Below are 14,593 nucleotides of genomic sequence, written 5' to 3' on the forward strand. Positions count from 1 at the left end.
TCAGTTGTCGCCCAGAAATTTGGGGTGCGTCATAATTAATATCTGTAATACCTCCGTCTCATTCTATGCTCAACAATTACGCACATGAGGCCGGGCTCGTTTCATTAACTTTACATTAAATGTATGTAAGTGCGATGTACGGGCCTAAACCGAGAGGAAGGCCACAACTTGCTCGTCGACGTAATGCAATTGTTTAGACACTCGAGTGAGGCAACACGTGAACAGAACGACAAAGGCAAGTTTGTGTTTGGCCTGTCCATATAACTCAATCCATTAACATTTTGATAAAGGATCTTTATGACGACACTCCAAGCGACGGCGGCAATCATCATCAGTAACAACAAAAACGAAAACAAAAACAAAGACGATTGGTACGTGTCCGTTGGCAAGAAAACACACACACAGACGGAGTGAAAAGTAATTGCGTTTAAATGCGTTTACATTAAGCCCGAAATGCAGTCGAAGCCAAGTCGGACAAGTTGGACATCAGACAACAGACAAGAGACAACAGACCTGGCCTAATTGCACCTGAACGTCTGACGTGTGCGAGGAGCGTATGTAGTATGTATGGAGCAAGTATCTATCAAGGACAATTATTATTACACTTGTAATGCGACCATTAATGGCATTATTAATGCCGCACACTCACACATTCAAATAGATCCAAGAGATGTTCCCTCGACGCGTTACTCAATTTCCGGGGCCTCAGCTATAGCTATAGCTATTACTACTACTATAACTATAACTATAACTATTCCAGACACTATCGCTTTCTCTATCTGCTGTCTGTGCTTCTATCTCCGTCTCATCTTTCTGCTGATGGCTACTTTACGACATGCAAAGCCCAAAGCAAAAGCAAAAGCAAAGCAAAAGCAAAAGCAAAAACCAAACACTTTATGCTCCCCCAAACCTCTCTACGAGGGGATGTTCAGTTCAGTTCAGTTCGGTTTTGAGTTTACGACTTTTTAATAGTTCTCACATATTTTTTATAGATTTTTCTACGCCCGCTTTCTTGCGGTCTTTCTTCCCGGGGCTGCTCTTCGCTATCCGGCATTCGCTGTGTGCCAGCAGCGCTTTGAAGGAAATTATTTGTTATTGTTGTTTGCTATTTTGGCCAACACATAAAATTGATTTCCTCAGCTAACTTCGAACGGGTTCGAGGTTCCAGGTTCCAGGTTCGTCTGTCATAAAATTTATGTTTATGTCGTAAAATTTAGTTCGATTTTTGTGTTCTGTTGTTGTTATTTTTTTTGTTGTTGTTGTTGTGATTTTTGTAGCTTTCTTGCTGCATGCCTTTTGATTTCATTGCATGTCATTGCAACTAGCATTGCTCTGCCCTCCCCTTAGATTAATATTGCTGTCTCTTGGACCACACCAGGTGCTCCAAAGGGTTACTATTTCACACAGTCCACGCACCATACAGCACGACATCGTATAAGCCCAAAAAAATGGCACAACAGAGCCGCAAAAAAAAAGTGGAATATAAAGAGACGAGAGTAGAAGTTGTCGCTTGCTGATATAAACAAACGACCGACATTTGTTTTTATTACACACCTTTTTGGGGCTTTCACTTTATCCTACCGAGAAGTGGAACTCTGAAGGGAAACTCAGGGAGAAAAAGAGATAGAAATGAAGGAGGGAGAAGGAGGAGGAGGAGGAGGAGGGACAGTAGATTCTAGTTATTTTAATGCACATTTTGTAGGCAATTCCAAATTAGGCAATATTTGCCAATGTTGTACTTGCCCCCACTCTCTCTCTCTCTCCTCCTTCTCCTCCATTATCTGGCCCTTTCCTATGTGGGCCAAGTACTCTCAATGCTTGTTGTTGTCAAGGTGTTTCAGGGGGCGATGTTAGTCGAACTTGGCTGTAGTACGTTGTCCTTTTCGTTTGGTTTTCGACTTTGGTGGATGGTGGATGGTGTCGCCCTCCTCTCTCTTCTGTCCTCTGTTCTCCACTCCCCAATCCCGATCCCAACCCCAACACCTACCCCACAGCCCGCGTGCTGCCTGTCGTACTTATAAAAAAGTAATTTTCTCATTTCTTGTTCTCGTTCGAGGCTTTTTGTATATTAGAAGAAATGGCTTTATTTATTTCTTATATGTAAGTGGCGGCAAAACTTTTTCCCTGCCATCTTCTGGTTTCTTCATTTCGTGTTTTTTTCTTTTGCTCTTGGAGCTGTTGTTGCTTTGTTTGGGCGCCGTTAAATTGGCAAGTTTGTTGTGCTAAGTTTAGGTCTTGCTGCTGGAGCACATAAATTAGAGACACAAATTAGAAATTATGTGCGCATTTAAATGTGAAGAGGAGCCCTTGGTAAGTTCCATATGTTGGTTTTGCTTGGGCTCAGGCGCAGTCTCTGCTAATGAAATGACTGCGTGCCTCAACCTCAGTCCCTGTTTCTGTTTCTGTTGCTGTTGCTTTTGCTGTTTGGGTCTTTTACTCAAACTCAATGAATATTTGAAAAGGCAGCAAAAGTAGCAGCCGACACACCAACCAACAACGGGCAACAGCCTAAAAAAAAAATGAAAAAACCAAAAAAAAACCATACAAAATGAAACTTTTGCCACGGCGCCATTTGGCGCTACAAAAGATATTTTTCCATTGAAAGCATTGCAAAAGGCAAAAGTTGTTTAAATTTAGCAACCGACACATGTGCTTGCAGTGGGTGGGGAGATGCGTATGGGAGTCAAGACAACAAAAACAAAAAAAAAGAAATGATATAAAAAACAATAATGGAAAAAGAAGGAAAGGAAATAAAGCAGTGCGAGACATTTGCGTTCTTCACTGCGTTCTTGTCATCATTTCTGTATTCTTTTTTTTTCGCTTTTATTTCGGACATGGGACAATTGGATGTGATACTCGAATTGCAGAGGCGTCACAGGAGGAGCACAGCCCAATGGCACAAAGACAAGTTCAACGATCTTCAACTAGAGGCGAAATGTTAATGTATTTTCCTGTATAAAATGCCATTGCTCTTGCTCATCACACCTATAAAAGAATATAGTATGCGGGTGCAACTCCTTAAATCACAGAATTATTTCACAGAAGACTTTGAGCAATTCTTTCACTATTTATTGTATCTGGCTCGTTAGTTGCTCACACTCAAAGTAACCTGAGTTCGACAGCTTCATTTCCCTTTTGGTGGTATTTTTTATGGTATTTCGTTTCTCATTATGCACTTGAATGTTTCCTACCCCCTGGACTACTACTCTATTATTACTATAAGTTTCACTAATGTCGTATATCATTAAGGCTTGAGACGGCAACAATGTTTTCCACACATTTTCCTCTTGTTGACGCAAGATAATTTGCCTCGTTTGTCTGTGCTCCCATTACAAAATGTCAAAAAATTTCCCAAAAACCGAACCCGACACGCCCCCGAACCGAACTGAACCGAACCGAGCGGAGTGGAGTCGAGCAAAACGCCCACGACACGCTCTCGACTTTATATGGAGAAGGGAATTGGAATGTTTGTAGGTGGCATAACTACATGGTAATGCTAATGGTAGAGTCGGACAGGTAGTCAGCAGTCACCATGCCATACTATGTAGGTGGTTTTTGGTCGGGTGGCTTTTTGGCAGGTTGTGTTACGCCCAGTAAAAGCGCATAATTTGTCATTGAATGTTTGGTTTTGGACTGCCTCTTGGCCAGCGCTGCTAATGTCTTAGGTGTTGCCTGTTTGCATAAAAAACTGTATTTGCCACCCTCTTGAGTGGAACTAGAGCTGCTCCAGTCCTATACCAAATGGGCGTGTCAATGTGTGTGTGCGTGTGTGTGTGTATCCACTCGAGATGTGGTTGTCCAGCCTATTTAATTTGTTGCTTAATTTGCGAGCAACATTTAAAAAGCATTTAGTCAGTTTCTTAGAACGTTGGACGGCAAGCCAGAAAAGAGAGACTCAGTGGCACTGGCACTCGCACTGTCACAGTGGCGGCCATAAAAGCGTGTCCACTTGCTATCTCGGGTCGCAAAGTTCGCTACCATTTAATGTACACACATATAGCCATATAATTATAATTGCTGATAAATGCTTCATACTAATAAACACTTAAAGCGAACGTCCGACGAACGAACGTCCAACATGAAGCTAACGATGACGACGGCAATGACGACGGCGACGGCGACGTCGACAGAGACGTGTGACGCTAATGACACTTGACGCCGACGTTAGCGTTGGCGTCGGCAGCGCAGCCAGCAAAAATGGAATGATTTGTGTGAGAGATTGCATGCCTTGCAGTGATTTGTGATTTGTGTGTTGAGAAATGCACTTTTAAGCGGGGAGCAATGGCAACAGATTGCAACTGGCGACTTGATAAGACACTGTCATCAGTAGGCTGCCCATTTTGATAGCTTTATTAAAGGCAGAGGCTTCTTTCTGTTCTTTTTCTTTTTCCTCTTCCCCTTCCTCTTGCTCTTCCTCTTATTCGCAATGTTCATGTTGCTCACAAAATGGCGATATGGCAGTGCTATGTTTATTTATTGAAGTTGCAAATTTGTTGGGGTCTCAATAAATGTGAAAATAATGAATAATAAAAGTCAAGAAGAACATGATTTTTTATGAGTGACACGACACGACTGTTGAATGGACGAACTCGAGAGCGACAGCGAGTGCGAGTAGAGCAAAAGCAAAGCAAAAAGAACCGAAAACACAAAAAGTGCAAAAGCCACTGTCTGTTGAATCTACACACACACACACATTGGTGTGTAGTTAATGGACAGTTGTTATCAGCATATGGTTACTGTGTGGTACTGATAGAGTTCAGCTGTGACTAATTTATGCGGCGGCCAGTGTAGCACTCGCTGAGAGATCATAACTATATTATGGCGATAAGTCTGAAGCTAGACAAATTCAAGTCAAAGTCATAAGACCAGCCCAACCCATGTAAATCGAGTAGTCGCGGCTTCTTTTTCTGCTCTTCCTCCGCCCCATCAACACAAAAGATATGGTCTAAAAAAAAAAGCAAACTGTATATGAAAATTTCATGCCTCGAAACGTAGCAAAAGGAAGTTTGCATTTTGTCAGCACGCGGCCGCAGCAACCCTCCTAAAAGCATTGTTGCTGTTGCCGTTGCTGGTGTCGCTTGTTTGTCAACTTCGCTGCGACCTCTGGCCGTGGCTTTCGAAAAGAGGCATTTGCCTCCCTTTGCTTCAGTTACTTCGGTTGCTGGTGTTGATGATTTTGTTGATGTGCTCGTTGAGTTGGTTGTTGTAGGCAAAGAAGCAAGCAACACCCTGTTCGTTTAGTACACCCTGTACAGTGGTACCCCCATCGACAAAACCTGGCCCAATCCTAGAGAAATTCGATGCGCATTCTATTCATTGGCGTGTCGGTTCTAGAAATATGATAATGTGCTAGCGAGAGGAGCAGCAGCAACAGCAGCAGTAACAGCAACAGCAACATCAACAGCAATGGCAAGGGACGTGCGGCATGTGGCAACCAAATATGCAACAGTCCGTTCGTAAAATTTCATTGTGTTTGCTGTGTTAGGGGATGAAGATGTATTGCCTTTTGTGCAATTTGACGTAATGTTACAAAAGCTCTCTTGGCTCAGTTCGGATGGATTGAGCAGATCCTTATGGAAAACGGGCTGAGGCAACATCGAATTTCTGTTTCAACTTTTATGACTGCGAGAACGAGCGAGAGAGGGCACAACGTGTGGCAGCTGGTGGCCCTTTTGGGATTGGTTTTTATTTCTATGTTTTTTTTTTTTGCTTTTCGGTTGGTCTCAAATTTGGATTGAGATTGGGATTGAATTCGGGGTGTAGATGCGTACAAGAGATATGGGTAATTTTTGGCAGACGAGCATGAGAGTTTCTATTCAAAACTTGTATAATGCGTAAAATTTTAATTTTTTTATCGTCGCTGTTGTTGTTGGTGTTGGTGTTGCTGTTATGCCACGTTGGTGGCGGAAATTGTGTCAGTATTTGACAAAAGAGTTAAAAAGTTGTGGGAAAGGCAGATGCTTGGCACCGTCGTCATCAACATCATCAGATTGACTGATGCCTAGGTGTGAATGGATGCTTGAGATCGGGGAGTGACGAAAAACATGCAAAGAGGGATTCCCAATGTCAACTAAAAATTATGATTATTATGAATTTATTAAATTACAGCAACTTGAGACTCGCTTTTGGAAATCGATGCCTCAGGTTAATGTGTTTCCTTCTGATTGCGAATCAACTTGTAACATTTTCAATCGTCAGCGGTAAATCAGCGTTTCTAGACCGGATAGTTTGACGTGAACTCCTCTCCGCTAAACGAAAGGTAATTCTATTAAAAGCAAGCCAAGAAACTACGAAGAGAAATGCTTTTCCCATTGCAAACAAAACTGAAAACTGAATGGGGGAAAGAGAAAAACTCTCAGGCCCTAGCTGACGATGACGACGACCATGAGAATGTGAATGAGAGAAACTGGCTGTCAACTAGGCCAGGAAAATTGTCTAATTGTGCGTGGTAAGATAACAAAACAGCCGACGGCTAAGGCCCAAGCTTCCTGTTATTGTCATTGTTATTGCTATTGTTATTCCTGCGTTTGTTGTTGTTATTTTTATTGCAGCCGTAACACATTTCGTCAATGTAAATAAGCAAAAATTGGACAAGAACGAAAACAACAGCAAAGATAATCGCCTTAGTAGCGAACCAAAAAAAAAAAAACCGAAAACGAAAACGAAAAGTGCACTTCAGGTCATGCCTTAATATGGATGTGGATGAGAATGAGAATGCGAATGTGGAAGGGTGGTATTATAATGCCGCAATGACAACAACAAGCTGCCACACACACACACAAGCACACACAAACACATCTCCCCTTGCAACTTTAAAACTGTAACAATTGGCAATTGTGTGGGTCTTGCGGCTTGACAAGCGTTGAGCGTAGAGCGTAGAGCAAGAGGCACAAAGAGCGACTCGGAAAGGATAACACGCAGTTTTGAGGCTGCCCCACGCCATGAAAGTTAATTTACGTCACGCAGCATTTTCAATCAATGTCAGTATGAGAGAGTGAGAATGAGAGTTGGAAAGTTGGGAAGGGAAAGGGAGCAAGGAGCAGGGCTTGCCTTCGAAGGGTTGAGGGTTGTGCAAATCGGAGGGTTGAGAACTAGAAGTTGGTCGCCCGCTGCTCTTGTTTATTTTCACTTTCGCAGCTAAGGCAATCAAATTGATCTCGTTTTGATTTGCATTTAAGCGACACTTGACGAACCGACCTCTCCAATGTAAATAAACACACGGACCTTAACATATTTTCCTAGTCTGACATTTGCTGACGTTTATCGCCTGGTTTGCCTCTTTAATTGCGCATTAACTGTTGTTGTTGTTATTGAGAGGATTGAGGATTGAGAGGTTCGGGGAAAACCTCCACGACTATTTCACAAATTCATTTTCATTTTCATTTCATTTTTCTTATTACCATTGCCCTCTTCCAACGCCATCAACGATTTGGGCAGGTCACAGACGAAAGCAACTCAAATATTTTTTAATTGAATGCATCGCTAGTAAGCGCGACGTTGATGAGGGTAACCTATAATAATAGACCCGAAGGCTTTGGCTCCAAACTCGCAACTCGCAACTCGAAAAACGAATTAAGACTGACACGTAACTCAAAAACTGACTGTGCTTGGTTGGCTTTCCACAGACTAATTGCTGGGATTATTTATTTATGGAAATCTATCTGGCCAAAAAGTCGTAGTCGTAGTCGCAGTCAAAGTCGAAGTCGTCGTGTTAACGCCCCTAACAATTTCGATCATCACAAAATGAGGTCTGCAATTAAGTGAGGTGATCTAGAGCTATTCACATACAACTGCAAGCATTTAAGATTGTAAAATCAATTTGAAAAATATACATAATGGCCTACAGCTAGTATTCTTTTATCATTTTAGCTGAGAATATTTAATATTTCTGGGAATTCAAATGTACTATATTCAAATTGAAGTTCGAGGATGCGATGCGCTCACTTTAAGTCAATTCAAGCGTTCTGTCATTACGTTACTGTCTTTTGCCAATTGCCAGACCTCATAAATTAGACCATTTTGAGAACTTCGAGTACACCGCACACACACACCATCTGAACTCTGAATGTTAAGAGCCTTCGAAGTGCAGAGGACACATCCTTGTGCCGCTTTCTTTATGCTTTCTGCGAAAAATTCCTGTCAAAATTGATAAAATCACATTTTCCATTTGAATAACATTTTACGAATTCGTGCATAAAATTACGGCAACCCTCGACAGCGGTTGCTACCCTAGCCCCAGTTCTCTCACTGTCCCTCTCTCCTCTCTCCCCTCTCGACACTCTGTTTCGCTTTCTCCGCAGTCGCCCTGACGTCCTTTGGCTTTGTGTGTGCAGTGGAATTTTCTGCAGCAGCACCGAATTTCTTTGGTAACCACATTCTTGGCTACCTCCATGTCTATCTCTCTGACTCTCATGTCTTTGTCTGGCCCGTCTCTCTGTCTACTTATAAAATGTGGAAAATATATTTCTGCTACGCCCGAAATACGCGTCGCAAATTTACCCAGCTGAGGAAAACGAAGTGAACTCGCCGAAAGCGGCAAAATTTTCTTATCGCCATGACGAAAATGAAATTAACATTAAAATTTGCTCGTTGCCCGCAAAAAGTTATTCAACTGTAGATAATTTTCATTCACACTCACACTGAGAAAGAGAGCTTGCAACTACTCAACTACGACTATGCCAAAATTTAATTTGTGTACAAAGTAACTTGACGTGTAGATAAATCAATCAAAATGGTGTCAGGAAAAAAAAAGAAAACAGCTCGTAAAAAGCGCTACAACTCGACTAGAAGTGTTGTCCATGTTGTTATTGTTGTCGGCGTACTTTAAAGGCACAATACAACCTTTGCTGGTGTGGTTGTTGTTGCTCTTGCTGCGATTGCAACAAAATGTAACGTCAGTCGAGGCCAGTCAGTGTATTGAGTGAGGCGTGTGCAGCATCAATGCTGCCTCCCCAATATGTCCAATGGTCCCACTGTCGCCTTCAGCTGTGTGTGTTAGCTGTGAACACCCAAGGTTCCTTTGCTTCTCTCTCGCTCCATCTCCATCTCTCTCTCTCTCTATCTTAAAAGCCCGCTAAAGGCTTGAGAGCGCGTCATTTGGTCTATGGAGTGTGGAGCATGGCCAAAATGTTGCGCCTTCCTCGAAAAAGCAAATCTGAAACTGCATTATCACCATGGGCCACTCGAGGCAGCAAAGCAGCAGACGTTGCCACGAGTGGCCCGAGAGTGTCTCTTTTCGAGTGGTATTTGCGCAGAGGGCTTTTGTTTTGTTGCCGGCAACGGAGAGCAGCACACAAACTGGGGAAAAATACATAAAAATATTTTGCCTATCACCATAAATAATTCAACGTAGAGCCCCAGTGACTCTGCTAACCATCGAGCATCGGCCATCGACTGCCAACTGCCAACTGCGAGTTGCGAGCTGCGAGCTGCGATCATAAAAATCTTCAAAAAGAAGCGCCAAGTGCGAAGTTATTGTTGTTGTTGTCGTTGCTCTTGTTGCCGTTGTTGTTGCACGCACTCAAAATATTAAGAAAAAAATACCAAAAACAAAAATAACAGAATAACAAAAAAACAAAAAAGCCTTTTGCTGCCACACAACAACGATGATTTGAAGTTGGCGTTGGAGTGAAGAGTCGCAGCGAAGAGTCTGCAACATGCAAAAGACAGGCAGTCTACAAAGAGCCGAGCTTAGGGCTGTCCCTAAGTATCTAAGTATCTCTTTGCCTCACACTTACTATCACCACACTCACTCGTGTGTGTGTGTGTGTGTGAGTACTTGAGCTTTAAGCCGCGTTACTATTTGCTCAAGCAGTTGTCTGCTCATGACTTTGGGCTTCAAGCAGCCAAACAGCAGCTCTTAAAGCTGAAGCAAACAACATAATCAAAGAGCGGAAAAGCGACAAAACCGCCAAAGGTGTGAAGAGCGCACACTCTCGAAGCTCTGCTGCCATCAATCATAGGATGCAAGACACCCTATATCTCGCTTAACGGCCTGCGATCACCTGCGATCGAATCAACGTTAAGCTAAAAGCAACATTAATTTTTTGTGCTTAGTTTTGCCCATCGAAACTGTGACTGTGTGTAACCGAGTTGCATATGCCACCAAGTGGTTTAAAGACTGGCCCTTAAGCGAATATGTTGTGATATTATGATCGTTCGACTTACCAGGGTCTGATGTATCTAAGACAGGTGGCTGCTGTGACAATGGACCGGGAGTACTACCAGCGCCCGGCGAGCGAGCATCATCGTTCATTGCGCCCCCATAGGAGAGCGATGAGCTTGGCGGCCGCTGCAAAAGAAAAGAAGGATGAAGGATTCATTAGTATTTTTATATATACTTTCGATATTCTGATATGACATGCATCGCTAAATATAATAATATCTGTGCACTACTTGTAGATCAAGTTGGCAAAGCATGTGTTAGGTGTTTGTTAGAATTAGTTACAAATTGCTTATAAATGTCGCTTTAAATTGACACGCCAACCATAAAATGAGCCACATAAAACTGGACACACAATCAATATAAAGTCTCCAACGACCAAGACATCAGAAAGTCAATGTCGCTGACGATGTCGATGTCGATGTCGCTGACGATGTCGATGTTGATGTCAATGACTCTGTCCGCTCCGTCCGAGCTGGCTTGCTGGTCTGCACGACTGTCAAGTTGTCAAAACTGCCATAGCCTGGCCATATTATGGCCAAACAAAATGCCCCGGCGATCGTGGTCTAGGCCTAGACAACAACAGTAATGGCAACGCCAACAATCGTGTGCAAAAATCTATAAACGTATATACTATAAGTTATCAAATTAATATGCAGCAGCTAGCTGGCTTTGCCCCCGTCTCTGTCTCTGTCTCTGTCCCTGTCTCTGTTTTGTTTGTGGCTGAAGCTCCTCGGTCGGACTTTTTCTAACTAGGAGTAGAACCTCAACAGGCTCGTCATCTTTAGCATTGCGGCGTCCGCGACGACGGCGGCATATTAAGCGCTCAGCTTTGGCCTGCAGATACCAAAAATGTCAATGTCCAGACTGAGTCTCAGACTCGGACTCAGACTCTGCGTTCCGCTACCGCCGCCGCCATCAAGAAGTATTGCTCGAAATCGATTGGTAACAGCAATTTAAATTCTGCTAATAACGACGATTTTGTTGTCGCTCGACAAGCTCAACAGATATATTAAAGTTTGTCATTAATTTCATGCACGTGCATATGAAATATACTATATACATCTGTATATCTATATATACATTTTCGTTTCAGTGTACAACTTTTGGCCATAAAATTATTATTTTCTCAAGCTCGTAAAAATTCTTGACTTTCGAATACAATAAATTGAGAGTGTGCGTACAACAAATTTGTTGATTCATTTGGAATGCAGAGCGCATCGTATGTGTTTTCGCTAAATATTTGTTAAATCGCATATTAATAGCGCCCTGCTATAGAGTCTCAACCGAGTGTGTGACCGTGTGTCGATCTGTGTGTGTGTGTGTGTTGATGTGTGGGCGTGTGGACAATTTAATTGAGTAGCTTAGACTGATGTTAAATCATAGGAGACGCATCAATGCCAATGAATGCCAATGAACTGGGCAATAATCATCAGGGAGGGAAACAGAGAGAAGAGCTAACGAGAGTGCAAGAGAGTTTAAATAATATGTTTAAAGTTAATGTATAGATTTAACTTCAACTGTAGTCAACAAATAATGCATTTCACTAAAATGTTGTTGTGGAAATTGCTTTCGGCATGAAAACTCATTTGTCAGCACACTTTTAATTCCTGCCTCAGCAGTACTTTTAATTTCAAAACACTCTTCCCAGCCCTATTGGGCAATAGCAAAGTATTAATAATTAGACACGTTGTCAGCATTTTAAAAAGTCCCAAGCCCCTTTCCCTCCTCTGTCGCTGTCGCCGTCGCCGTCGCAGTCTTTCGAAGTATGAGCTATGAGGTGTTTCTTGATAGACGCATAAACAATTTCAAAGCTAAACGGACATGAATCGAGTCGTTGGTCTGGGACCACGATAAGCTCAGAGTATAGGCACAATTGTAGCAATTGTCGTTTTTTTTATGTTTCGTTGGCTAAGTTTATGGGCTATAAAAAAACAGGGCAACCGCAGCGTAATTTGTGGCTCATTAAAGCGAGCAAATGAAACTATTTAATTAGCTGCATTAAACCCAGCAAGAGAATCAACTGAAGACATAAATGAAAACAAAGGGCTGCACATTTCCCCAGCGAAAACGAAACTTTCCTTTTATGAGTGACTATAAGATACTGTGCCATAAGAGTTTCGAGTAGAGCGAAATTCGATAGCTCTGTCGGTCTGTGAACAGTGGACAGAGAGAGCGCTCCACAACTCCTCGGTGAACTTTTTGAATCTTTCACACTTGCCGCACACTTTGAGTTCTGGGACTGAGTGAGAGGCGGTCTGAAAGCTATTGAAATTGTATCGAGTTACCTGAACACTGCGAGTGTTGCAGATAGCCTCGAAGACGCTGCGTTGCTGTGGCATGCTGCATGCGTCGTGCTAAATGCCAGTCGCGCTCCTTTGAGCCCAACAGGACAAGCTGTATTGCTCTAGCTGGTCAGGATCCCAACGATCGGGATCCGGGTTGTCCAGCTCATCGATGCGTGCATTAATTACATTTTCAATTAGCAAGCGGCCAGGAAATTAAGCTATCGAATTGCCATTGGCACGACTCAGCTCACTTCACCTTGCCGCCTTATCGCTTTACCCCCTTGTCTTGTCCCACTTATCGTGTTGCATGTCCTGCGACAATTATTATCAAATATTGGTTTTTATTTAAATGATGAGGCTCAGGCTGCTGTCGCTTTGGCTCTGGCTTCCCCTTCCCTCTGTCTCCCTGTCTCCCTGTCGCTTTCAATATTAATGAAAGTGAGCTGAGGCAGTGGCTACACCTTGCCACACTCCAGGCCAGAGACGACTCCGACTCTCCCGTCCTCTCCGCTTCACATCACGTAATGTTGTGCCCCCAAACTTTTTCACTTTGCGTCCCTTTGGGTGCATTAAAATGATCAAGAAACAATTTTCGTTTACCTTTTTGGCGCTGCGGGGCTTGGGGACTGACTCTGTTTTGGGGTTGATGGAGTTTGGAGTTTGGGGACCCGCCTGCCTGCCACATGCCACATGCCAGCCAAATTATTTATTTATCAACTAAACGCTGCGTCAATAAGCAAAATGGCGTTTGTAGCTCTTTAAATTTTTGATGAAACCGAAACTCGACTCGACTCAACTCAATGTTGTACAAACATGACAACAATCGTGCTGTTGTTTAAAAATTTAGACGTGGCTAACATTAAACAGCCGCAAAATTGTGATGCCAAACGTGCCGTAAAACGTAATCGCGTTCCTTCTCCCTCCCGCCAAATGAACAACAGGCAACAAACAACAAACAACAAACACGAACAACACTTGGTCAATTGCTGAAGTTGGGCGAGAAGTTTTTGTTTTGTTTGATTGCCCGGACACTTCATTATGTTGGTCAGCTCTGGCTTTCCAAGTGACTTGGCTAAGTCGGCTCAGCTGCCACATAATTGAGTCTCGCTGTTGCCGTAGCCGATGCCGATGCCGCGTGGCATGCCTCAAACCGGGGCAACTGCAGGAGTCAAAACATGCAATTTTCGCTAGAGATTTCGGCTATATAATTTGTTAGCTAGCAATCACGGTTTTGCTTCTGCGAGTTAATCACTACAATCAACAGTTAGTAGACCTGCCCAACCACCCCGCTTGATGGCCGCTTTCCCGCGCTCTTTCCGCTCCCCTTCTTCCTCATAGATCCTGCCACACACACACGAACAATCAAATTATGGCAACAACTCGAAAGGCGTTTGATTCTCTTAGCATAAGAAGAAGTTGTTGTGCAATGCGTGGGAAGCGATTGAATTTTGTGTTTTTTTGGGTGATGGCTATTGGGCGTAAGAGGCGTGGCAGCGCGTGTGCCATCTCAATAATTTGTTGTTGCCACCGCTGTTATTATGACTGTGACTCATTTGGCAACGACACGCAGCGACTCTAGTTTCTCTAATTGCCCTGCAGCACTTTCCGCGTGCATTTGACATTCGCATGGGAGCGAGAAAGGGATTGTGATTGCTATTGAGATGAGATGAGTATTTCGCCTGAGGCCTGAGGGCTAAGCAGGGATTAGGCCAGTCTCGTTTCACAATTAAAAACTGCAGCTTAGGCCAAGGACAAGTCCCACTAATCATTTGCCGAGTCTTCTTGTGGCTCTCGCTCGCTCTCTCTCTCTTCATGGCATTGAGGAGTATTTACTCTTGGACGTGAAACATATTTTCCTGCTCTGTGTGAAGAGCCAGTCACACACACAAACAAACAAACAAACAAACACAAATACTACACTAACAGGCAGAGCAAGAACCACAAAGCAAGCACAGAACAACACTTGAATCCATATCCTTAGAACAAATAATTAAATCCTTTTTACATGGTCGCACCGCACAGCGAGGAAAGTTTCTCATGCGATTGCTGCGAGGGGAGATGTGACTGACTCCACCCTAACTCTCTCTCTCTCTCTATCTTCCTCTCCTCTCGCATTTCCCTTGCCAACATTCCAATCCGTACA

The 14,593-nt window shown here is 43.2% G+C and overlaps 1 protein-coding gene across 4 annotated transcripts in view; it reads right to left on the reverse strand.

The window, feature by feature from the left end:
• Window positions 1–14,593, reverse strand: part of LOC117576137 (homeobox protein homothorax) — a 146,544-nt gene that overhangs the window by 48,643 nt on the left and 83,308 nt on the right. For all 4 annotated transcript variants that reach the window (XM_052007774.1, XM_034260701.2, XM_034260699.2 and 1 more), the window contains one exon: window positions 10,168–10,291. In XM_052007774.1, coding sequence (XP_051863734.1) covers window positions 10,168–10,291 — 124 coding nt within the window. The remainder of the gene's footprint in view (window positions 1–10,167; window positions 10,292–14,593) is intronic.

The sequence above is a fragment of the Drosophila albomicans genome, chromosome 2R (assembly GCF_009650485.2).
Source record: "Drosophila albomicans strain 15112-1751.03 chromosome 2R, ASM965048v2, whole genome shotgun sequence".
NCBI lineage: Eukaryota > Metazoa > Arthropoda > Insecta > Diptera > Drosophilidae > Drosophila > Drosophila albomicans.